The sequence below is a fragment of the Drosophila nasuta genome, chromosome X (genome assembly GCF_023558535.2).
Source record: "Drosophila nasuta strain 15112-1781.00 chromosome X, ASM2355853v1, whole genome shotgun sequence".
In the NCBI taxonomy this organism is placed as follows: domain Eukaryota; kingdom Metazoa; phylum Arthropoda; class Insecta; order Diptera; family Drosophilidae; genus Drosophila; species Drosophila nasuta.
Window position 1 is genome coordinate 26,969,838 of NC_083459.1, and position 27,439 is coordinate 26,997,276.

The 27,439-nt window shown below is 40.4% G+C and overlaps 1 protein-coding gene and 1 long non-coding RNA gene across 4 annotated transcripts in view; one reads left to right on the forward strand and one right to left on the reverse strand.

Annotated features, from left to right (window-relative positions):
* LOC132797419 (uncharacterized) overlaps positions 1-2,738 on the reverse strand; it is a 49,444-nt gene extending 46,706 nt beyond the window's left edge. For both annotated transcript variants that reach the window (XR_009633655.1, XR_009633654.1), the window contains exon 1: positions 2,457-2,738. This is a non-coding gene — a long non-coding RNA (uncharacterized LOC132797419). The remainder of the gene's footprint in view (positions 1-2,456) is intronic.
* A 4,479-nt stretch (positions 2,739-7,217) lies between these two features.
* Positions 7,218-27,439, forward strand: LOC132797400 (putative uncharacterized protein DDB_G0291608). Of its 2 annotated transcripts, XM_060809164.1 has the most exons (3): positions 7,218-7,982; positions 8,451-13,254; positions 27,011-27,439. In XM_060809164.1, the coding sequence occupies exons 2-3, from the start codon at positions 8,703-8,705 to the stop codon at positions 27,172-27,174; spliced, it is 4,716 nt and encodes a 1,571-aa protein (XP_060665147.1). In that variant the 5' UTR covers positions 7,218-7,982; positions 8,451-8,702; the 3' UTR covers positions 27,175-27,439. The 2 variants fall into 2 exon arrangements, with proteins under 2 accessions (XP_060665147.1, XP_060665146.1); XM_060809163.1 differs by lacking the exon at positions 27,011-27,439 and having other exon boundaries at positions 8,451-15,563.

Consider the following 27,439-nt stretch of genomic DNA (forward strand, 5'->3'; position numbering starts at 1 on the left):
CGCATTTGGTTGGCTGCCAACTGAACTTTACGCTATCATCCGGGCATGTGTGTGTGTGTGGAGTGTGCTTGTGTGTGTAGTTGCCATGCGGTTAAAAAGGTATCTCAAAGATACTAAATACTTTATGCATGAATGTGCCAAATAGATTTACGAGAAACCAGAAACGAGAACGAGAAACGAGAAACGAGAAGCGAGAAAGCAACACAGCCCTTGGCCAGTCCAAGCTCCCTCTCCTTCTCCCACTCCACACTGTGTGTGTGTGTGTGTAAGCCACCACCAAACACACACGGACCGTATGTCATGTGTGTGTGTGTTTGTGCGCGTCGATATTAAATTTAAATTGGCGCTTGGATATTTTAGAGTCAGCAGAGAGCAGCAGCAGCAGCAGCAGTGGGCAGCAAAGAGAGGAGGAGGTGGAGGAGAGCAGGAGTATGGGGAGGACAGCAGCACAACGGTCACGATGCCTTGCAATTAAGCTTTATGTGAGAGCCGCGTATGTGTGTGTGTGTGTGTGTGTGTAATATATGTAGTATTACAGGGAGCATGGTTAGTTGCCCATTTGCTTGTGTGTGTGTGTATGTGTATGTGTGTTATGTAAAGCCTTAAATATTAATAAGAGTTACAATTTTTAATGATTAAAAGTTGGCGCATGTGTGTGTGCCAGAGACAGAGAGCGAGTAAGCAAGCTTAGCAAAAGTACAGTCAGACCAAATGGCAGTCAAGTTTTGACAAGTGTTGTTCTCATCTCATCCCATCTCTCATTTCATTTCCACCCATTCCAACACCCATGCCAAAAAGAAGAAAAGAGTTCTTCAACAAGACAAAAAGAGCGAACAGCACACATTGCACTAATTGAAGAGAGCGCAGCAGCAGCAGCAGCAGCGACGCATCGCTAATTGCCGAACAGTGTGCAATGTCAACAGCGACAGCGAATAGTTGATGCTGCCTATGCTAATAGCTAAAGTTAACAGAGTGCGACAGCTGTACACAGCTGCTGCAAATTTAACAGTGGACAAAAGGCGAGCTTGCTTGATTAATGAGCGCGACTGCGACAGCAACAACAATGCAAAATGCAAAATGTGAAATGCACTTGTTGCTGCTGCTGCTGCTGCTTCGACGCTGCTTCGTTTATCAGGGGGCGAGACATTCTGTTTACGTTTGATTCATAAAAATGTATGTACGTGCAAAAAAAAAAAAGGCAACCCGAGGGAGGGCAAAATGTAAAATTAGAGCACAGTGGGGGTAAACATACAGACAAAACACATTGTATTTGCATTTGAGTTTGCGTTTGTAGTATGCAACACACGTGTTGCACATACCACACTGCATTTTGCAAAGCAGTAGAAAAGTATAGCAAAATGTGTGTGCATGTGTGTGTGTGTTTGTATATGTATTGCAAGTACTTTTGCAGTCTGCAGATTAGACACGCACAACGGGCGCAAAGCAGCAGGCGATGGCGACGGCGACAGCGCTGCTGCATTTCTATTTTACAACCCCTCACGCAGTCACACACACACTCAGACACACTGGCTGCCTCTCTCACTCTTTTTACTTTTAGTGCATTGCTCATTTAGCAGTTGTAGCCGCAGTCGAAGTCGCTGCTGCAGTCGCAGTCGCTGCTGCAGTCGACGCTTGTCGCACTGAGGTTTCATTGCCATTTTGTTGCAGTTGGCGCGCAATGCGTTGGCATGTTTAACAACGTCGATATGAATGTATGTATGTGTGTGTGCGTGTGTTTGTGAGTGTGCTCATGTGTGGCTGTTGCATTGTTTGCATTTCAAATTGAATTCCTTTAAAATTCAATTCCTGCCCCTATGCATCTGTGTGTGTGTGTGTATGTGTGTTTGCTTGCGCTTGTGTGTTGGCATTTTTGTGTGCGTTGTGCATCTGCTGTTTTTTCTGTCTCTCTGTGTTTTGTTATTTTTCCCATTGCCTTTGCGTGTTACGGCTGTTGTTGTTCTTGTTCTTCTGGTTGTTGCTGTTGCTTTTGCTGCTGTTGTTGTTGTCGTCGACGTGCATTTTTCAATTATGATTGAGCAGCATTTGTCGTTCGTTTTGTTGTTTTGGTTTGGCTTAGTTCTTTTGTGCTGAATATACATACATACATATGTATGTATGTGTGCGTATTTTTATGTCTGTTTTCTCACTTTCCTCCTCAGCTTGTTCTTTTGCTAGCGTTTCTCTATTTTTTTTTTGGCTTCAATATTAATTATGACTGAGAGACTGAAAATGATCTAGCTTAAAATCATAGCAAAATCTCTAGAAAATATGCAAATGACACAAACGAAGACAAGAGAAGTGTTAAGAAAACAACAAAAAAAAAAGGGACAAGAAATACACAGCCAACAAACTCTACACTGCTACAAACTATCACGAATAATAATTGCCCACAATATATACATTTGTATGTATATGAATATACTAAATAGTTATGTAAATAATTAAACTCAACTTACATTTGAAACTTTTGCTAAATTTGTCATCTCCTAAACTTCTTCTTTTGCTGTTGCGTTTTCTCTCTGTGTAATTGGACCATTGTCGCCGTGTGAAGTGCAAATAGATTTTACACAAGATGTTCAGCACGTAGAAAAATCAATAAATATACATACATACATACGTACGTACATATGTGTATGTAGGTAAACAAACACATGACACCAACAAAAAAAAAAAAGAACGGTTCAAAGTTTCACTTGCTAATCATATGCGCTCAACTGGAGCATCATCGTTCTTAGCTAGTCGCGCACACGTCACTAAACGTCACCTTATTCAAAGGCGCGTGCGTAACGCAGGAAAAAGCAAAGCTTTGAGCTTTTAAAGCTTTTTGTCCGCCTGCTTGCTAATTCTAATGCGCAGCACATAAGCAAAGCTTTGCTGCGCTGAGCGAGAGTTGTGCAAAGCTCACTTCTATTTCATTGTATGTGTTGTATGTGAACATACAATGTATGTAAGCCTGTTGACCTAATATCAGTGCCAGGCTGCAAAACGACAAAGCAACAACAACTGTGAAGCGCTTATTCATTATGTACATACTTATACACATATGCATACATGTGTATATTGACATATGAGTGTGTGTGTGTGTGTGTGTGTGTGTGTGTGTGTGTGTGTGTGTGTGTGTATACAGCTCTGGCGCAAAATCAACAACGAAATGCCAACACCAACAATAATAACAAAAATAAAAATAAAAAAACAGAAGAAAAATAACACATACAGAAAGACAGCGCAAACTTCAAGCCGGCTTTAGCGAAAAAAAAAACGAAACGAAAAGAAAAGAAAACAACAACAAACCCAGGCGCAGGCGTAGAGAAACCACAACAAACGGCGCAGCCGCGACGTTTATTTGCAAGAAACGAAGCTGGGGCGGTGGTGAGGGGAGAAAAGGCATGGTGGGCCAGCATGGCTTGGCCCTGAGCCACCATGCGACGATGATCGTGAGTCATCGTAGGGGAGGGCAATATGCTGCGACAACAGCGACGACGACGACGTCGCCAGCGGCGGCGCCAACGGCATGTATGCGAGTGGCGCTCGCATTACATAAGCCGATGTCTAAGCCGAAGACGCAGCCGAAATTTAACGAAGTTGTCGGTTTTATTTTTTTTTTTGGAGCTGTGACTGTGAATGAGGCTGCGACTGCGGCGTCGGCTTAAGCTTTTGTTTGTTCTCACTCCCGCTGCTGCTCAGCTCACATACACTTACACTCTTTCCTCCTCATCTCTCTTTCTTGCTCTCGTACTCTCACGTAATTAAAAAGTAACAGCGCTGACTATGACAGCTGTACGCGCTCAATTAAAAAGTCATTAACTGGCACACATACACACACATAGCGCTCGTTAAGAGCATCGCAAGTAAGAGAGCGAGCAGAGCAGAACTCTGGACACTGGACACGCATTAAGGACTTGCAATCGTGCGCCGTGATTGACGCTAACACGCAAGGCCTCGACGTCGACGTCACACGCACACTCACACACTCACACACGTACACGCACGCACCTTGTAATTAGAGTTAGGTTAGACGACGTCGATCTACCTGCGCAGTGCGCAACAGTTGCGTGTCATAAATGCGCCATAAAATAGCCTAATCCCACTGTGCGCACTTGAGCCGGCTGCAGGCTGCAACAGAAGGCATCACAGCAACAGCATCAACTCTCTCAAGATCAAAACTAAAACCACTACCTACCCAACCCTCCCTTCCCCTCCTCTACCCAACCCTACACCCCACACCACTACACACCATATAGAGCAGGCAGCTTTTAGTCTCTCTTAATACAATTGCTGTAGTTTGTTCTTATTGTTGTTGTTGCCGCTACTTTTACTCATTCTTCTACTATTTTTTCTTCTGCTGATGCTGCTTCTGCTCCTTGGCCTTGTCTTGCACACTGTTGCTGTCTACACGAGTAGTAAATACAGTGGACGCAACTCATTGCAAAATTAATGAAATCTTCAATTAAACCTAAGACTTTCATAACTTTGATTTTGTACTTTAAATAAAAGAAGTATTATTTGAGTTTCTTAATTTGTGTTATAGTTTATATTATAATACAAATTAAGCAACTAAAATAGTATTTCTTTAAGAGGTTAGTTTATGAGGAAGATAAAGATTTCAAATTTAAATGGGTTTTGCATAATTGTATTGATTCTTTTTTCATTATGAAAATAATTAGGTAACTAATTCATACTATTAAAATTTGACTTTAGTCATAATTACATACTCTTACAGTTGGTCAATGCGTATTATTAAACAGACAATAGAAATTTGTTTTCCTAATAGTATAAATAAGTTAAAATATATATCAGGAACCGAACAATTCGAGAAGTGGAATTCGTAAAAACAGGAAAATAAAAATGGCCTTTAAATAACATTTATAAATTACTTTTCTTACTTGAAAGAACTTTAATAATAACTAAGTGCCTCTAGTTTTAACACATTACAGAAACCCAACCATGTTCTTTGCTTTTTCATTTTAAAAATACATAGTTAACTAAGAGTTGTTTAATTAAAGTGAACTCTAAATAATAAAGATTTACTTTTTTCATAATATGAATATACAAATTTCAAGTTCTCAGGGCAAGTAAAAAGGAATTTAAAATAATATTATTATTGATTTTTAAATGATTAAGAATTTCTTTAAAGTGTATTGATTTACAATATGCTAATTTCGGCATTTTATTAGTTTTGTATTCACACTGTACAATCATCCTTTTCCATTTGCCCCACCGCTTCGACCTCTGCCCACTGTAAAGGCACACACACACACACACACATACACACGGGGATCCAGCGAACGATGAGTGCGAGGGGGAGAGCAAAAAGAGATTTTTCGAGCTTGCGAACCGTTTTGTGCCCATACTTTTGTTTTTTTTTTTTTTGGCCTGCCTCTTGCGTTGTCTTCGGCATCGTCTTCTTTATTGTTTTATTGTCAGTTTAGGGATTTGACAATTTGCTTGCTGATTTTTTATGACAATCATGTATGTAAATTTTCGGAGTTCCGTCCCTCTTCCACTCTATCTCTCTCCTCTTCCCTCTCCCACTGGCTGGCTGCTTCAACTTCAACTCTTCCTCAAGGCCCCCGCATAAAATACGTTATGTGTGTCCATGTGTATATTTGTATCTGTAGCTGTGTGACCGTGTGTCTCTGTATTGTGTATCTGTGTGGCTCTCAACGCTATTAGCTCGCATTTGGCTTACGAGATTTTTAAATACTTTTGGGCCCAAAACTTAAACTCCAGCCCGGACTACAACGTCGATGGACTGACTCTTCCACCCCGTTCGTGGTTGCTATTTTTAGTTTGTCCGTTTTATTTTTGTTGCTCTTGTCATTTTTTATGGTGTGTGCATAAAAGTTGAGTTTATTAATTTTAAAGCGTTGACAAGTTTTACGAGACCAGCGACGCCCCTTAAACAAAAAACAACAACCAACAAAAATGACAGCAAAACCAAAAGAACGCCAACGATGAAGAGGAACAACAACAACGAGAATAACTAACTAAAAACTAGGCTAGTAGTGTGAGGCGAACGTGCGATTCTTGGCCTGTGATATCGAGTCTGGGAATATCTGAGTCAAGCTGGCTAATAGAGCAAGAATGTGGCCCAAAAAACAAACTAAAAAAATTCGTATGCGTATGCGAGCCAATCAAACCTACTTAATCATGCAAAAGCGTTCACAATGAAACAGCTGTTGGCTTTATACTTTGCTCTGTTCGAATCATGAATCAAAGCATTGCCATTAAAAACGAAATATCCACAATGTTTGGTTTGTTTTGTAAACTACAAAAACTTGACTTTAGAATTTCTTAATTGAATTAAAACGAATTCATGCGTTAAATCATTTTGTAAGCGTCAAGTTTTCCCTTTTTAACAATTTCACTTAAGTCACAAAGAACTTACTAAGAAAGTTGTTGCCTAGAAGAACTCATATTTTTCTGCCGCTCTCTTCCCCCAAACAAATGTTAACTTGAAACCCCTTTTCAGCGTTTCTTCACTTAATTACAACGAACCCTTACATAACATCGTTATATAAATAAAAAGAATTTTATGACAAATCGAAAGCAATTTGTCCCATTTTCCTAGCTATGCTACAAGCCGAGTTTCGACAGTTAGGCACTAACAAGCTCGACTTGTAGACCGACCGGCAAAAAATCAGTTCATAAGGCTGAAATCGAACGCTCGTTTCTCTTAAGTTTACGTTTTTATACATATATACGCACACACATATAAGACGTAATAAATAAATAATCAAAAGCAAATCAAATGCAAAAAAAAAAAAAAAAGAAAAGAAAAAGACAATGCAAAAACAGCGCAAACCAAAAACAAATGCAGTAATAGAAAGAGACAGCTGAAAGCAGCGGCGAGAGTGACAGCAACGACGACGACGACGACGACGGCGACGTCAGCGAAAACACAAAAACGCACACAGCACATAAACGCTGCCTGCGCTATATACAACACAAATACTCACACACACACATTAGCACAATAGCAGCGACAGCGACGCTGGCAGCAACCACTGCCGCTCTGCCGCTGCTCTTGCCTGTGCTATGCCCGCACATGTGTGCGTGTGCGTGTGCTTCTGCCTGTGCGTAAGCGTATGTGTGTGTGCTGCCCGCTCTGCCACTGGCGCTGCTGTTGCTGCTGCTGCGGCAGCGGCTGCTGCTGCTGCCGCTGTCAGAATGCCGCTGCGGCATGCACGTCGGTCATTTGTATTTGGAAACACAATTGCGTTCCGTCATTTGTATTTGGAACGCCGTAGCAGCAAGAAGGACACGAGCGAGAGCGATTAAGCGACGAAGCGACGTGCGAACGGAGTGTGGAGCGGCTATTTTAGCTTTTAGCGCCCTTTTTTGTTTCATTTTCTTTAACTAACAACAAAAAAAAACGACATCAAACAAAAACCAAACATACGGCAAACAACAAATTTTTGGCAACATTTTCGGCAAAAATAAAAACTATTTTTCGGACTAAAACAAAAATCAAAACAAAAAAAAAAACGAGAAGCGAAAGAGAAAAAACTTTAAAGTTTTACGTATAATTAACGCGTTTTGTATTGTTTTCTATTGTGTTCGTAAACATAAAAATATATTTTTTTTCTGTTCTTAAACCCCCCAAAAATTAATCGACAAAAGTGATCGTGGTAACCAAAAAAGAAGTATAAAAGCGAAAAAAATTTAAGCAAAGAGTAAAACAAAAAACTTACCGGCAAAACAAAAAAAGAAAAAAAAAATCAAAATTCGAAATTAACAAAAAGAAAGAAATCAAAGCCAAAAGCAAAAGTTGAAAACACAAACACGAAATACAAAAAGAAAGAGTCCAAAAGTGTTCTTCGGTATTTTTTTTTATGTTATTATTCTTCAGTTGTTTTGTGTTTCGGTGAAGAAGAAGAAGCAGCAACAGCAGCAGCGGAAGATCAGCGGCAGCATCGAGAGCAAAAAATTACAACAACAGCAAAACGAAAACTGCACAAAGCAGCAAAAGGCGCAGCAAAGTAAGCAAAAGCAAAAGCAACAACAACAAAAACAACATGGCGCGGTTGACGATCGCATGAGACGAAAAACCAAAAAAAAACATTGATAGACATTGATCATAATCAGCTATATAGTAAATTGCAAATTCACTTTTTTTCATCCAAACTTGTGTGCATGTGAATGTGAATGTGTGTGGGAGAGAGAGCATACACAAAACTATAAAACAGTGTAACAGTAACAACAGCAACAGCAATTGCATTTGTTTTTTCTGTTTTTTTTTTCCTCTTGCGTTGTTATTGCGCTCTCTTTTGATTTAAGAGAGTAGAATTTCAAGTGCATGCAAAAACAATAAATGCAAGAAAAGTGCATGCAAAAAAAAAAAAAAAATGAAAAAGAAACAAACAATAAATATTGAAATGTGTGTGTGTTAAGAAAAAAAACTAAAAGTTGAAATTGAAATTAATAAAAATGAATTGATATATTTGCAGTACAAATACAACAAACAAAAACCAAATACAATACAACAACAACAACAAAACAAAATATAACGAAGCCGGCCCAAGAGCCAACGAATAACAAACTAAAACAAAACAACAACAAAAAAGAAACAGAACTGCAACAACAACGAGAACGAGAAGAGAACATAAGTGAAAAAGCGGGCCACATGAGCAGCAGCGCAACGCCGACGCTAACGCCTACGCCAACGCAGACGCCAACGTCGACGACTTATGTAGCGTTTTATGGCGAGCATAAAAAGTGAAATGCCGCCACTGCATGCGGCAGAGGCGCTCGCCTCCAGCAGCAGCAGCAGCAGCGCCACTGACAGCGGCGGTGGCAGCGGTGGAGTTGATGCTGCAACCGCTGCAGCAGCAGCAGCAGCAAGCACAGCTGCGTCATCAGCAGCAGCAGCAACAACCACAACAACAACAACAGCGGCAGCAGCAGCAACAGTTGCAGCTGGCACTGGCTCGGGCGGCAACAGCGCGCCAGCAACACCAAATGCGAATGCCACAATAAGCGCCGCAGCCGATTCCAGTGACAATCAACCAGGCACGCCACAGCCAACAACACAGCAGCAGCAGCAACAACAGCAGCAGCAGCAACAAGGACTCATGTCTGCCGATGCACAACAGCAACAGCAGCAACAGGCTGCAGGCATAACGCACCAGCCATATGCCACACATCACATGTACGCCAGCAACACACAGCAGCAACAGCAGCAGCAGCAGCAACCACAACAGCAGCAACTTTATGGCAGCCTCTATGGCGGCGACATGCAACAACCACAGCAACAGCAACAGAGCTACAGCTACATCAACAGCTACGAGCAATTCTATCAGCAACAACAACAACAACAGCAGCAGCAGCAACAACAACAGCAACAGCAGCAGCAACAACATCAAAGCGAATACAGCCCCTTCATCGATTACAGCAAGGTGGCAAGTGTGCGCTATCATCCGTACTTGCAACAACCAACCTCAGTGCTGTCCTCATCGGCAGCCGCAGCGGCAGCTGTGACAGCCGTCGATGAATCGACAGCGGCAACCGTTGCCGCCGTTAGCACATCGAGTGCGGCCGCCGTGGCAGCGATGTCGCCGCGTGTCGTCAGCAGCAGCAGCCCAACATCGACGTCGTCGCATCTGCAGTTGGGCAGCGCAGCGCCGAGTTCGCCGGGCGTCAAATTGCAGTGCAAAAAATGCGGCATACTGACGACCAACGAGTCCGAGTTGCAGGAACACATTGCCAATGTGCACGGCGAATCGCCGTACGGCAGCAGCGGTTACGCCAGTTCGCCGTACATCAAGGAGGAGATGCCAACGCCCACGCATGCGGTGGCTGCAGCGGTGACCGCGAGCGGTGATCTGCTCGATTTGGACTCTCAAAAGATGGTCTATCACCAGCAGATGTTGCAACAGCAACAGCAACAACAGCAGCAGCAACAACACGATGTTGTGGTTGCCGGATTGCCGTTGGCATTGCCCGATCCTCTGCACTCGATGCAAACGATGCAACAGCGTGCCTTGCACAGCTGGGAACAGGCGCAACCACAGCAACTGTCGAGCACCGAAGGATTGCCGCCGTACATGCAACCACTGATCGAAAAATCGCCGTACGGCGTCGCCTACTCGCCAAAGCAATCGCCGTACCATCAGGCGAGCAGCATCAAGCAGGAGTATCCGATGATCAAGTCCGAGTATGCGGACTCTCAGCACTATGTGGACAAATCGTTTGATCCCACCAATGCCGGAGATGTGGCCACAAGTCCGGCGGAGTTTCCCAGCACAACAACGGCGCCGGATAACGGCGTCGCAACGCCGTATCGCGGCTTTGAGCCGCCCAGCTCAAGTTCGGTGCTGCCGGCAAACAGTTTGACCGCCAAGGCGGCCACCTGGAAGTCGAATGAGGCGCGTCGCCCCAAGACCTACAATTGCACCGCCTGCAACAAGTGGTTCACCAGCTCCGGCCATTTGAAGCGTCACTACAACACGACGTTGCACAAGAATGCGGTGAAATCGAGCGGACAACCCGATCCGGCCACATTGCCCATTTCGGCGCATCATCATCCATCACGGGATCCGGTGACGAAGACAAGTCGTCGTGGTAATGCGGCTGCCGCAGCAGCTGCGGCCGCAGCAGCAGCAGCGGCAACGGCAGCAGCCACAGCGGCTCAAGAGTCGCAACCGGTTGCTGTCGTTCAGCCGCCGGAGCCGCCGCGTAGTCCGCCGGATTATGGTGGAGGAGGAGGAGGGGTTGGTCTGGCGACGGGTGTGCAGCAGGTGGGCGCCGCCATGTCGCAGTATTCGGCATCGCCATCGCCCACCATTGCAGCACAACAGCAGCAGCAGCAACAGTTGCTCGTGCAAAACAACAATGGTTATCATGCGGCGAGCAATGGGCATCATTATCATCACGCCTATGGCATGCAACAAGTGCAATCGACGACAAACGCTTCACCACAGCACGCTAACAACAACAACAACAGCAGCAGCAGCAATCATAGCAGCAGCAGCAACAACAACAACAACTCTTCTACAGCCGTTTTGAACGGTCACCCAAACGGGCTAGCAGGTCCCTCCGCCCCAATCAACAACATCAACAACAACAACAACAACATCACACAAATGCCGTCCTCCCAAATGAGGGGCCTGCTGAACAAAACAACAACCAACAACACCCGAACAACAACCCCAACACCAACAACCACAACGCCAGCAACACAAGTCACAGTCATAGCTATAAAGAGCGAACAAATGGAGGACAGCAACAGCAACAACTCAGCAATGGTCATGGATCCGCAGCAGCAACAACAGCAGCAATTGGAGCTGGAAGCGGAGGAGGAAGCGGAATTGCAGCAATTGGAGGCGCAGCAGCATCGCCAGGAGCAACAGCTGCAGCAGCAGCACTTGCTAGTGGATCAGCAGCAATATCTGCTGTCGCGGCCGTATCACAGCAGCAACAGCAGCAGCACGCGCAGCAGCAGCAGCAACTCGCCCCTTACTATTTGCCCCCAGCCGGTTTACCACCAACACCAACAGCTGTTGCCGCCGCTGCCGCAGCAGCAGCTGCTGCAGCCGCTGCATCAGCAACCACAGCAGCAACACCACCTGGATCAGCAGCCGCTGCAGCAGCTGCAGTTGGAGCAAGCAATGGATTTCTCGCGCACAACGCCGCTGCTGCCGCCGCCGCCTATGGGAGCGCTGCTGCCGCCTATGGGAATGGATTACAACATGCTGGCTTTGGATATGCAACAGCAGCACAGCAATATGCTGCAGTGCAGCAGCAGCATCATCAGCACGCCGCCGCAGCAGCCAATTATTACCACCACGCCCACGCCCATGCCGCTCACGCCCACGCCGCTCACCACGCCCACGCCCATCACCACGCCCACGCCCATGCCGCTCACGCCCACGGGCAACCACTTGCACCACCCCCACCACCACCACCACCACATGGCCACCCACACACACACCCACACCATGGGCACCATCCACATGCCACCCCACATCCACATGGCCACGCCCACCACCCACATGGGCATCCCCATGGGCATCCACATGGCCATCCAGCAGCAGCAGCTGCAGCTGCCGCAGCAGCAGCAGCAGCACACCACCAATATGGACATGGGATGCACCACTATGCCGCTGCCAGCGCAGCAGCAGCAGCAGCAGTTGCCACCAGCAACGGTCCAACAGCAGCAGCAGCAACATTATCTGGAGCAACCGCAACTGTCTCCCCAGCAGCAGCAGCAACAACAACTGCTGGACAACAGCAGCAATCACAGTATGGCCAGCAACCATACGCACATCAGCAGCAGCAGCAGCACACCACCACCCCAGCAGCAACAGCACAGCAGCAACACCATCAGCAGCAGCAGCAACAACAACAGCATCAACAACAACAACAACAGCATCACCAGCAACAGCAGCAACATCAGCAGCAGCAGCAACAACAACAACAACAACAACATCATCACCAGCAGCAACAGCAGCAACACGCTGCCATGCTACCAGCAACTGCCGCCATTGCTGGAGCCCACAATGAGCTATCACACTATTATTGGTAATGATGCAGCAGCAACAGCAGCAGGAGCAACCACTGCTTACACCAGCGATGGCCAATTGTTGCAACTGATGCCCACCTCGTTGTTTGCCCCTTACGCTCCGCTCTCCCCGTATTCGGTGGCTGCTCAGCGATCTCCCCAAGAGGGCGATTTGCCGCCGGTGCACACGCTGACAACGGCATTGCATGCTCAGCAGGAGGCATTGTTGCCGCCGGCGACAGCAACACTCACGTTGCTTGCAACGGCAACCACGCCCACCGCCTACTCGCCCACTGTGAGCAGTTCGCGTGCAACGCCCGCATTGGAAATGGATATGGTCACACTGATTACGCAACAACAACAGCAGCAGCAACAGGACTACGAACTCGAGCAGCAATACCAACTGCAGCAGCAACAACTCGAGCAGCAACAGCTCGAACAGCAGCAGCAGCAACTCGAATTGCAGCTGCAACAACAACAACAACAACAACCACAACAGACAACCACAACAGTTGCAGCTGTGCTGCCAAAGAAACGTCGCCATGCTGCAGCAGCAGCAACATCCTCATCATCATCATCATCGTCGTCGTCGTCGTTGGCGCCGCCAAGCAAACGACGTCGCTACAGCAGCGTGGGCTCAACGTCGCCGCACTCGACAACGCTGCCATCGGGTCGGATTAAGTGCTTGGAGTGCGACAAGGAGTTCACAAAGAATTGCTATTTGACGCAGCACAACAAGAGCTTTCATTCCGGTGAGTATCCGTTTCGGTGTCAAAAGTGCGGCAAGCGTTTCCAAAGCGAAGACGTTTACACGACGCATTTGGGTCGCCATCGCACCCAGGACAAACCGCACAAGTGTGAACTCTGTCCGAAGCAATTCCACCACAAGACCGATTTGCGGCGACACGTCGAAGCGATTCACACGGGTCTCAAGCAGCACATGTGCGACATTTGCGAGAAGGGTTTCTGTCGCAAGGATCACTTGCGCAAACATCTCGAGACGCACACGAGGCCACGGGTCGTTGGTAAAAAGGCAGCGGCCGCTGCAGCCGCAGCGAATGCCGCCAATGTTGCCGCTGCTGCTGCGGCTGCGGCCGCAACGCAAGCCTCAAGTCTTGTGGCGGGCACAACGATTGGCGGCATTAAGGCCGCTTTTCGTTTGGTCGAAGCGAAGGCGGCTGCCTTGAAGCAGCGACAAGACTCTGTGGCTGCCGACGATGACAGTCTGCTCGAAGAAGACGAACCACAGCAGCAGCAACTGTTGCTGGGCGATCATCAGTTGATCAAGAACGAATTTGTTGAGATTAAGCACGAGTATGAGGAGGAATTCACTGAGGAATTTCACATGATTGAAAAGGATATTGACATTTATTAAATCTGTATTTTGGGGAAGGGGCGGGGAGTAGTAGCCAGGGCTACTCATTCATCAGGGTTGCAGTACGTGTCTTCCAAGGCGCAACGCTTTGTGCCAACGCAATTCCATTCCAATTCCACTTTCCTCCATTCCTCCCACAAAAAAAAAGGGCCCAAAGATCCTCAGTTTGCATCTTGCTCCCTTTTTTTTTTTTTTTTTTTGACTCATTTTGTTGTTGGTCCACACAAAACGCATTTTTATTGCGGCACTTGCAATAAATTTGGTTGTTTTACGTAGAAATTATGTGTTATAATTAATAATTGTAGATTTTTTATGTTGTGCCAAAGCGCGCCGCCTTTGAAGACACGCCCACTCAGCACAGCTGTAATTAAAAACAAAAAAAAACTCAAACAAAACATTTTGCCATAAAAAAAAAACAAAACAAAACAACACGAATTTTGGTTGTTCGAGAAATTCCTAATTGTTGTAGCAGCAAATTTAATTTAAATTAAATGTAATTTAATTCTAATTGTATTTGTATTTTGTATTTTGTAATTATTCTAATTATAATGTATTATTTGTAATCCCAAATTTTTTTTTTTACTATTTTTATTTGTTTTTTTTTCGTAATTGTAATTTTTTTTGTAAGAGCCGCGCATACCTCAAGCTCAAGACGATGACAAAATATGATAAATGATAAAAGAAAACGCTTAAAATACACATACATACAAACACACACACACATATACACAATATACATAAATATATATATATAGAGACACGATCAGGGAAAATGAATCAAGAAAAACGATTTCAAGAAAAGAATAAAACAAAATAGCACATTTTAGTTGATTTTTGTTTTAATTCTTTTTGTAATTTTTACCTATAATTATTTGTTGTTTGTTGTTGTAATCAATGTTAACAAATGCCATATAAATAATTAAAACAAAAATTAAAAAAAAAAAAACAGCAACGCAATGCCAATTGATATATAGTTGATTATATATAGTAACTATAGCCTACAAAACGCCAAATTGTCCAAACACACAAAAGAAAAACAAACGCAAGAAATCAGGGATAATTTATACAAACACAACTAAACATACATAAATATATATATATATTATTTTTTTTAGCATGTGTATTTCTATATGTAATCGAATCAATTATATATATAGATACACATGCGAATATAATTTTAATTTAATTTATACAAAACAACAAAACAAAAATAAAAAACACACCTTTATTGTATTTACTTAATTTTAGTTTTCTTTTACACAAAAACACACATTATTATTTTTTTTTTTAAATATATTTGAATATGTCATAAAAAATTTATATACATATATTAATTTACAATTTACACACTTTCGAAATACTCAAATCAAAAAGCAAAAGAGAAGAAGAGAAGAGAAAAAAAATCCCGATCGTAATAATTCGCCATTAGCTTTATGTTTTTTATGATTTACTTCAAATTGTTAAACGAAAGATATAGATTTATGAATAGTTCTAGAAACAAAAAAAAAACACACACACACACACACAAAATGGACAACAAGAATTATGCCTAATTTTTATTGCTGATTATTTTTTTGTGTAAACTAGCGCAACAAATTTTTTAACTATATATATATTTAGCGATATATTTCTAGACCATAACTAAACCATCCACAATACAAACAAAAAAAAAAACAACAAAACAAAGACATGCAAAAAAAAAGCGAAAAACATAGCAGGGAAACACGACATTAATAAATTATTGAAAATGTTTCAAACCAAAAACAACAACTTTTTATTTTCATTCATTTACGTTTTTTTGTATTTTATATTATTTGTATTTTTTACAGTTAACGGTTCTTTTGTTTTTCTTTTCTTCTTGTAGTTACAACATAATTAGTGCCACAAAATACTCTTACTCTACTCTCTCTAGAGAGTCTTTGCGAATTCAGCAGAATTTTGGTTGGCTTCTTTTTTATACCCGCTACCCATAGGATAGTAGGGTATTATAACTTTGTGCCGGCAGGAAATGTATGTAACAGGTAGAAGGAGGCATCTCCGACCCTATAAAGTATATATATTCTTGATCAGCGTCAACAGCCGAGACGATATAGCCATGTTCGTCTGTCCGTCTGTCCGTCCGTCCGTATGAACACCTAGATCTCAGAGACTATAAGAGATAGAGCTATAATTTTTTTTCGACAGCATTTGTTATGTTTGCACGCAGATCAAGTTTGTTTCAAATTTTTGCCACGCCCCCTCCCGACCCTGCAAATCAAAAAAATCGAATAATTTTAAAGCTAGAGTTGTGAATTTCGGTATACACAATAATTACTATAGTAGTTATGATTCCTGAAAATCTGGTTGCGATCAGATAAAAATTGTGGATGTTATTAAAGAAATAGTTTTGTATAGGCAAAAACGCCTACTTTCTAGGGGTCTTAGTTGCTTTGGGTTGCGGGTATCTCACAGTCGAGTACACTCGACTGTAGATTTCTTACTTGTTGTAATTTGATCTCGTTGGAAGTTAAAAAAAAAAAAGCAAAGCGCATTTGGAGTTCGTTTTCTTGGCTTTTGACTATTGCAATCGTGCGTTGATTTCTCGTTAATTTTGTTAATTATTTTTGTTGAAATTTATATGCTTCAAATTGTTCGCTGTCGCTGTTGTTGTTGCTAGTTCCAGTGAAATTACGTGCGTGTGTTTAAATATATTTCGTTGGCTGTCTTTTTGTTGTTGAGAGGCCGCAAAATGAAGGCGAATTTTAGCAACGCAAACGCAAAGAGAAAAGACAACGAGACGCACACACAAAGACACGTACACACACACACACATGTATGCTTATGCCTATGCATGTGTGTGTGTGTGTGTGTGTGTGTGTATTGTACATAAGCGCAGAGCAATAGCAAGTTCTGTTTCGGTTCCGTTTTTTGCTTTGCTTTAGCGCATAGAACACAATCCATATTTCTTCTTTCGGTTTTTTTTTTGGAGGATATTCATACACAAGCTGTTGGCACAGTTTGGCACATGATTGAGATACTTTTGGGGCAGCTGATTGAAAGCGATTTTGGTGAGATACTTTTGATAGGTTTGAAATACTTTATGCAGCTGATTGAAGACCGATTAGTGAGATACTTTTAAAGGTTAATATAAACCTTTAAAATCGGCTTTCATACTTGCGATCTTGAGATACATTGAGCAGCTGACTGAAGACGATTTAGTCAAAAACTTTTGTGAGTTTTACTTAAGATACTTTAAGCAGCTGATTGAAGACAAGTTGGAGAGTTATTCTTATGGGTTTTCCATTATAAAGAGTTTAAGATACTTTTGGGCAGCTGATTGAAGACAAGTTAGTGAGATACTTTTGTAATATTCACAATGCATTTTCGATAGTTGCGAGCTTGAGATACTTTGGACAGCTGATTGAAGACGATTTTGATGAGATACTTTTGTAGATTTGAATTATAAAGCTGTGCGCGACTTGAGATACTTTTGGCAGCTGATTGAGGGTTGCAAGCTTGAGATTCTTTCGTAACTGTAAGGAGCACAGCTTGAGATACTTTTGTAGGCTTTCATTGTACTTTGAGCATCAGTAAGGAGATACTATTGTATAGTGTCTGATATACTTTGGTATCTTTAAGGAACACAGCTTGATATACATTTTTGTGGCTGCAACTAGAAATGTCAGAGCAACAACAATAACAACTATAACAAATCATTAGCAACAACAAAGTATCTTGTAGATGTATCTGGCAAATGGCAAAAGCAACGAGCAACATAACACGCACACATGTTCTCCCCCTGGTCCATGTGTGTGTGTGTGTGTGTGAAGGAACAGCAGTAAATAGCCAAAAAATGGAAAAAGAAGAGATATACACAAAGACAAAGACAAAGACAAAGTAGAAGAGCCAAACGAAATTGTACATGAAACGAACGAAAAGTGCGCGCCACAGCAAGCGGCAGCCGTCGCAGCGAGTGTATCTCAAAGATACGCAAACGCAAACAACCAAAAAAAACAGAAGAAGAGAGAAAAAAAAAAAACCCAAAACTGAAAACTGAAAACTAAAAACCGAAAAAAGACGTTGAAGTTGCGCGCATGCGCAGAGCCCAAGCCAACGACGACGCAGCAGCAGCAGCAACAACGGTGGCAGAGGCAGCAACAGCAGCAGCAACAGCAACAGTCGAAGCCACAGCAACAGCCGCGTCGTCGTTGTTGTCTTCTCTTGGCTTTGGCTTTGGCTATGTCATCATAACACACACACAACGTCTTTGTCGTTGTTGTCTTTGTCGTTTGTACACTGCGAGAAAGTTTCTAGCGATCACTAACAGGCAGCTAAAGAAGTCACAAGACAAAAGATGAAAATGTTTCTTAAATTTTACAAAGAATTTAGTTATGAAATGCCAAAAAACTGCTTCAAATCAATTTAGTTCTGTAAAGCAATTAGTTTAGCTTAACTAAACGATCTTTTATTGCTTTCTTAACAGCTAGCTATATATTATTAGTAACTCATTTGTCCTAGCTTCTAATAATCAATGAAACAACCTAGAACTTTTAAGTGAACGCTTCGCTTTACTCATTGTTCTTCGATCGCAAATCGATAAAAATTGAATACCAAACGTAATTTTGAAGTTTTTTTTACCTATAGTCTTCATAGTTCCTGAATATTTTAGTTGCGATCACATAAAAGTGATTGAAGTTATTAAAGAAATTCTTTTGATTCCTTCTTACTATAGATCTTTGTTGCTTTGGTATATTTAGCAATCTTTGGTATATTTTGAAAGCGCATCAAGATACCTAAAATAGGATTCGATATATTTGTAGTATTTTTGTTGTATGTCAATTTGGTATATTATAAAATTAATACCGCATTAGTTTGTTTTAATAGTCTTCGGTATATTTTCAGTATTTTCGCGGTATATTTGGTTTATTTTCAAATAAATACCGCACTAGTTTGTTGAAATAGTCTTTGGTATATTTTCAGTAATTTCGCGGTATATTTGGTTTATTTTCAAATAAATACCGCACTAGTTTGTTTTAATAGTCTTCGGTATATTTTCAGTATTTTCGCGGTATATTTGGTTTATTTTCAAATAAATACCGCACTAGTTTGCTTTAACAGTCTTCGGTATATTTTCAGTATTTTCGCAGTCTATTTGGTTTATTTTCAAATAAATACCGCATTAGTTTGTTGTAATAGTCTTCGGTATATTTTCAGTATTTTCGCGGTATATTTGGTTTATTTTCAAATAAATACCGCACTATTTTGCTTTACTAGTCTTCGGTATATTTTCAGTATTTTCGCGGTATATTTGGTTTATTTTCAAATAAATACCGCACTAGTTTGCTTTAATAGTCTTTGGTATATTTTCAGTATTTTCGCGGTATATTTGGTTTATTTTCAAATAAATACCGCACTATTTTGCTTTACTAGTCTTCGGTATATTTTCAGTATTTTCGCGGTATATTTGGTTTATTTTCAAATAAATACCGCATTAGTTTGTTGTAATAGTCTTCGGTATATTTTAAGTATTTTCGCGGTATATTTGGTTTATTTTCAAATAAATACCGCACTATTTGCCTTTACTCACAATGGATAGCGGGTATCTCACAGTCGAGCACACTCAATCGTAGTTTTTTACTTGCATTTATGTTAATAAAAAACTGCCTTTCAATGTAAATGTTGGTGATGGGCGCTGATTAAATTCATTAATGAACAATTAACATAAGTTATTATATTTCGATGGAGAGTTCAAGATTCAACTTCGTACTCTAAACAAAATTTGCTTGATTTGCTAGAAATTACATGTTGGTTAAATTTATTTGTAATCTATGCTTTGATAGTGCACTTTTCTTAAACCTTTGTTCAAGCTGTATCTGTTTGCAATTTAGTTAGCTGCTTTAGCTTATAGTTTTCGTGCAGTGTAGCTGTATCTGTGAATTTCTACTTGCTGCTGACGCTGCTTCTGCCCTTTGGCTGAATGTTGTTGTTGCTGTTGCTGTTGCTGCCGCGTTTGTTCTCGCTGTGCGTTTTTCTTACGCGGTTTGTTTGTTGAACATAAAACTGGTTTCCTGTACATATGCTCATCCAGCAACAACAACAACAGCAACAACAACGACAGCACTAGCAACAACAACAACCATCTGTAATTTTAATTTTTCGGCAAGGCAGAGATTTCGATCGACGACGACGACGTCGCTGCCCAGGTAGAAATTGTGTACCTTTGTATTGTTTGCTTACTCCGTGTGTGTGTGTGTATCTTGTAGATACCTTAAAGACAGTAGACACACACACACATTGCTCTCTTTGCGGTGTGCGTAATCCTTGCTGCCTTTTTCAAGCTGCTGCTACGATCATTTGTCTCTCTCTCCCTCTCTCTCTCTATCTCCCTCCCTCTCTCTCTGCTCTCTCTCTTGTGTGTGGCAACAACAAAAACATTAACCATGATTCATAGTTGTTGCTGCCTCTTTATATACCACACTCTGACTATATCATGTATCTGCTGCTCCTTTTTCGACTGCCCAAAAAAACACACACAAGGAGAGAAACTCACAGCAAAGAGGAAGAAAAGGAATAGAGAGAGAGATGAAGAGGAGACAGTGGTCGAGACTAAAGCAAACTTGAGAATTTTCGGGGCTCAGGCTTTGTCTTTTGCTTGCTTTTTGTATCTGTATCTGTATCTGTATCTATAGCTGCTGTTGTATTTGTATTTGTAGTTGTAGCTCTGGCTTTATATATACTATATAATATATGTGCAGCTATAGGTGTGTGCAAATATCTGTGGCATACATTCTCATAGAACAGTCGCCTCATCTGTTTGCTTCTTCTTTTCCTTCCTCTCTTCCTCTGTGCTCTCTCTCTCTCATTCCTTCTTCTGTGTTTGCTCATGTTTTTGGCAGTTCTTTTTTTTTATATGATGAATGCCAGGAAAGGATCGCAGTTGCCCCAGTTGCCTCAATTGATCAGCGTTTTGTCAGTGCTTAGTTTCCTCCTTCACTCCTTTACTCATTACTCTTTCGCATTCGCATTCTGATTCCTTTGTTTGTTTCCTTGGGGCAGGGCCAAAACCTCCCCCTTTTGCTTCCTTTTCCAGCCACAAACCTAACTGTGCTTTCTCAGCCTCAGCCTCAGCTTCAGTCTCCTTTTTGCTCACTAATTTTTCTCTTTTCTAAAAATACTTGTAATTTTTCGTGTGGAAACATTTTTCGGGCAACATTTTTCGGGGCTCCAAGCTGCTTGACAGCTCTGATTAACCCATGTTGCCGCACACATTACGCGCAAATTAGTTAGTCCAAAAAAAAATAGAAGGAGAGTTATAATAATAAAAAACATGTTCAAATTGCGACTGACATCGAACACAAAAACTCAATCAAATGAGCTGGCAAAAGTATTGCAAACCCTCCCACAACTCCAAAAATACAACAAAAAAAAAACAACTGTCAACCTTTTAGCCTAGATTTTCCAATGAAAACTGTTAATTTTCCTCAACGCTTTCAGCTGTTTCTTTTTTGTGTGTGTGTGTGTGTATTTTAATTACCAAGCATTTGACAGCATCCTGATGCTTATATTGTGTTGTCTATTAAACACACACAGATACACACACACACAAAGACACAGAGTCTTAGCCTTTTATTTTGAGGTTGGCTTTTTGAGAAAATCTCTCGCTGCTGTTTGCCGCGCTTAGAAAAATTCCAACCCCCGAAAATAGCGTTAGATATTTGTGATTTGTTTTTATTCCCTTTATTTTTTTTTGTTTCTTTCGTTTTTCGAATGGAACCGAGAGCAAAAGCAGTAAGCAGTAAGCGTAAGAGCTATAACAACCGCCGCCATGCTGCATCATCATCATCATCGTCATCATCGCACAGCAACAGCAGCAGCAACAACATCATCTTGAGTTTTGTATCTTGAGCATCTGCCAACGCCTGTTCAAGTTGTGTCTCCTCGTCTTCTCCTTTTCCCTCTCTCTCTCTCGCTCTTTCTCCCTTAGACATTCTCCCTCATTCTCTCTGTGCACAATCACTGTTCTTATTCCTCTTTTGTGTCTTCCCTAATTGTGACTGCGATTGCAAAATAATTTCTGTTTTAAGCATACGAATCTTTTATGTGCGATTTGCGATTCCTGCAAAATCTCTTCGACATAAAATTACCAAACTGAGTTGCATCATTATATTGTACAGTTATAGCCGACGCACTTAGGAATTGGATTATAAAATACTTTATAGAATATTATATGCAATTTGACCAGATAAATATATAGATAACAATTTTTCAAACTTAATTCCAAAGCTATTTAACTCATTGCTAAAGATTGGCATATTCATGAAATAGTATATTTATATACTAAATATTCAAATACTAATATTTAACTCAAATAGTGGCATTCAGTCCCTTTGCTAAAAATTGATATCCACTTAAAATATTATATGTATATACTAAACACTAAATAATACAATACTAAAATACCAATATTACATATACATCTACTTATAATAGTATGTGTATATACTAAATAATAAAATACTGAAATACTAATACTTAAATTAGTCGTTTAAATAGAGACTTTCAGGCTTAGCATACAGGTTTTAGTAATAGTATGAGTATATACTAAAAATTATGTTTACTTAGTATATTTAGTATATAGTACGTGTTTATACTAAATACTAAAATACTAATATTTACATTGAAAGAGAAATTTCAATGTTCTTAGTATGTTTATATACTAAATGCTAAAATCCTAATACAGGTTTTAGTAATAGTATGAGTATATACTAAAAAGTAAGTTTATTTAGTATGTTTAGTATATAGTACGTGTTTAAACTAAATACTAAAATACTAATATTTACATTGAAAGAGAAATTTCAATGTTCTTAGTATGTTTATATACTAAATGCTAAAATCCTAATACTTGGATTGATTTCAGGATTTAATCCGCGCAATATTTTCAAGCTAAAAACAATTTTTGCGAATGAATCAAATCTTATGCATATTATGAAATAGTATTCTAGAAAAATCTAGAATCTAGAATGTAGAATAAATTTGTTACTTAATAGGAATGCTAAAAAAGAAGACAATACATTTATTCTAGGATGCTCTTGAATGTTGCTAGAATATTCTCAATGAATTGAGTTAATCGAATTCAATAGAATAAAATCCAAATTTCTGCAATTGTTTCAAACGATGAATCAGCTTATGATGTCTAAGTAATTCCGAGGTAAAGCTAAAGCTAAAGCTATTACCCCCGCTTGACCATTTAATAGAATCATAATCATCTCTGTGCATTGCAATGCCAAATGTTGGGATCAATCACAACGCTAATTACAAGCAGCAAGCAGCGAGCCATTGATCTCGCACCGACCGAGAATCAAGTATAATTTGTTTTGGGCGTGTCCCGAAACATACCCCAAAAAAAATAAGAGAGAAAAAAAAAAGAAAAACCAACTGCACTCTCAGCATGGACTTTATTGCATTACGTAAGCACGCAGCTGTGTGTGTGTATTTGAAATTGTTATTAATTAATTTGCCACCCACAAAAATGCAAATCCAATCGTGGACTGTCTGAAACAAAAGACTTAGGCAACGAACTTGGCCGCTTTGCTTTGCTTCTTCGTGAAGCATAACGAAGAAGAGCAGCAAAACATAAATAAAATAAGCATACAGGCTGCAAGGCTTTGCGGCTTTGTACATACAATATAAATATATATACATATATGTATGTATGTAGGTATGTATGGCTATTAAAAAAATGTGTGTGTGTGTGTGTTGGCAAGAAGGAGCGTCAAATGGCGCACAGCTGCGCCACAGCGAACATTTAATGTTGTTGCTGTTGCTGTTGTTGTTGCTGCCCAGAAATTGTTGCTACATTTGGCTTGTTTTGTTGTTATTATTTCATGTGTGTCCTAATTCCAATTCAACAGAAATTTTTGTCTCACAATCACAAGAAAAACAACAACAACAACAACAACAACAGCAGCAGCAACACCGAAGTAAAGCGAAATAAATCTTAGAGCCGAGAGGCGAGCGAAACGAGTTGAAAATAAATAAAAAAAAATAAAAATTTACAAAAAAAAACAAAAAAAAAGTTTAGGCTAAAGTTTTGTAGTTGTTGTTGCTGTCGGCGCTTTATCCGATTTTGTGCTGTGCGCTGCTTGTTTTTTATGACGAGTTTCCGCTAATTGCTGATGCGCTGCAGATTAAATGAAGCAGCGACAACAACAGCAACAACAACAACAACAGCTGCTGCTGCTGCGTACAAATGGGGAGCGACCCCAGGGCTACAAGACGCGAAATGTAACACGAAAAGCAGCCAAAAAAACTCAAATTTTTCAAGTCAAATTAGAAAACTTGAAGTTGGCAACAGATTTCGATATAATTCCAAGAATTTCAACGATATTATGTGTATTATAACAATAGAAAAGTAGAGTAGAGAGAGAGAGACAAAGAGAGAACGAGAGCACATTCAATAATTTCATAATTTCACACGCCACAATGACAAAAAGATCATCCACATTGATGATCACGCTCACGTTGATCCACGTTGATCACGTTGATGCCGCTGACCGGACTGCATTGAAGCGTGGCGTGCTTGTCACTCAGCGTCTGCTGTGCGCTACAGCAGACCAACTCATGCACATCAGTTGAGAGCAGTCGCCTTAACAAGTGTTCACTGTACAGCGCATGCGACAGTCGTTCAATAGCGAAACTGAAACCCTTGCTTCTACTATGATAGTTAAGAGTTGAGTAATATAGAGTACACTGCAAGAAATTGGGGATGACATATATAACAGTATTAAGAAGCTGTTATACATCTCATCCCTATTTTCTGGCAGTGTATTCTGCATGATGAGGTCTTCTTTAACTCTATATAAATTAGGAATGAGTTTGGTGTAATTATTCATGGGAGTATAACAGAAAAACTGGCATAACTGTGATATGCAATATTATTTATCATTCACAATTTGCATGGAAATACGATTCAACGACACCACTGTTATATCTGTTATATAGGATTATTATGTCACTGTTATATGTCCAAACTGTTATACTTATCTGTTACTGTTATAACTATTATATATTGCAATTGCAAATTAGACTACATAATACCACTTCGATAGCTGTTATATACGACTATTATACTGTTATATACGACTGTTATACGTGCCAATTTTAATTTTTATACCCGCTACCCATAGGGTAGAAGGGTATTATAACTTTGTGCCGGCAGGAAATGTATGTAACAGGTAGAAGGAGGCATCTCCGACCCTATAAAGTATATATATTCTTGATCAGCGTCAACAGCCGAGACGATATAGCCATGTCCGTCTGTCCGTCTGTGTGTCTGTCCGTCTGTCCGTCTGTCCGTATGAAACACTGGATCTCAGAGACTATAAGAGATAGAGCTGAAATTTTTTTTCGACAGCATTTGTTATGTTTGCACGCAGATCAAGTTTGTTTCAAATTTTTGCCACGCCCACTTCCGCCCCCGCAATTCAAAAAAATCGAATAACAAGCGTAATTTTAAAGCTAGAGTTGCGAATTTTGGTATATACAATAATAACTATAGTATTTATGATTTCTGAAATTTTGGTTGCGATCAGATAAAAATTGTCGAAGTTATTAAAGAAATACTTTTGTATGGGCAAAAACGCCTACTTACTAGGGGTCTTAGTTGCTTTGGCTGACAATCTGGTATATTGTGCTGTCTATGGTATATTTTGAATACGGTACTATGTCGATATACCAAATATACCATTCGGTATATTTTTAGTATTTTTGCAGTATATTTGGTATATTTTGAGAAAATACCGCAAAATATATTTCTTTTATTCAAAATGGGTAGCGGGTATCTCACAGTCGAGTACACTTGACTGTAGCTTTCTTACTTGTTATACATTACTCCAAATATTCTGAAATCTCATGCAATATTATTGATCTTTATACGACTGTTATACACTGCATTATAAAGCGACTGCGAGAAACCACTTATATAACTTTTATATATGGCTATCAAGTCACTGTTATACATATTATTAATAACTGTTATACGTTATTTTGTAATTCGCTTTGCAGCTTCGTAGGTTGCTTTATTCAATTGTTTGGTTTAATTATTATTGGAGAATAACAGATAAACTGATAACTATTAAAATTTATTTGAATATTTTGTATATTCGTTTGAAATTCTAAAATAAGACTGCCAGATACTACAGTACACTGATATTCGACTGTTATACAACACTGTGATAACTGTCATATACAACTTGTATGTATCCCAGTTTAAGACGTTATACATTCCAATTATATCTGTTATAATAGCCTGTGACTTTTATTGCATTGATCCTTATTAACAATAATTACAGTACACACACACTCACTAAACTATTTCGTGCAGTGTAAAGCATGGCACACATACGACACACAGATGCAGGGCAAAGCAGAGCCACCGAAGACGCGGATAACCAAAATTAGACAAAAACGAATTGAAAATGAAAAAAAGGCGTATCGCCTTTGCTGGTTGTTGTTGTTGGTTCATTGGTTGTTGCTGTTGTAGTGCTTAGATTGTGGGCCATCAGCAACAGCAGCAACAGCAACAACAACAACAGCAACAGTGAGCAGATGAGAATTATAGGAATTATAAGAATTACGCTGAAACTGTAGAAGAAAGACATCTTATAGATATCAGATTATGGCGTTTGCCTTAACCTAAGCTAATAATTCTAGCACACACACACACATACATATGTACACTCTATGTGTGTGTGTGTGTGTGTGTGCATAGAGCATAATGAGCTATAATTGGATTAAAGATTTATTTATTGTATTTCTTTTGTGTACAACGAGATTTTTACATTCGCCTTGTGCCAGCTGCGTTGAGAACACTCAGAGTGAGAACTTCGATCTGAGACTCTGAGAAACAGCGACAGCAACGGAGACAGCGACAAAGACAGAGACTGAGACCGAGACAACGACTCTGATTTTAAAACTGATTCTGATTCGGATTCGGACTCTGAATTCGACAACGACAATTCTCCCCTCCCAATTTTGGACATTGACTAATTAGCGGGCATCTGTGGGCAATGTTTGATAATTACTGGCAAAACATTTGCATTAATCTTTCTCTCTCTCTTTCTCTCTCTTTCTTTCTTTCTCTTTCCATATTGCAGCAGCAAGCTGGTCAACAACGAAGCGTCAATACCAATACCAACAACAGCAGCAACAACAACATCATGAGCAGCATCATCAGCAATATCAATATCAAAATCATAACCAACATCATTCGAGAGAGAGAAGCAACAATTACAATGCCCAAAGACGGCTCAAAATTTAAATTGAATTGAATATTTCGGCACAAAGCACCGGGGGCGATTCGAATTATATTAATTATACACAAAACAAAAAAAAAAACCTTACTACTAACTAATGAATAATGCGTATGTATTGCATACACAAATATTTATCGAATAGTTTTTAAACTAAACAATCATCTTCCCCCTTAACCCTAAGTATTCCCAACTCTTCCCCCCCTTTTCCCCTCACAAGTATATGTGTTAAATGTGCCAGCAAGTTAGCAAAAAAAAAAAACAAAAAATAAA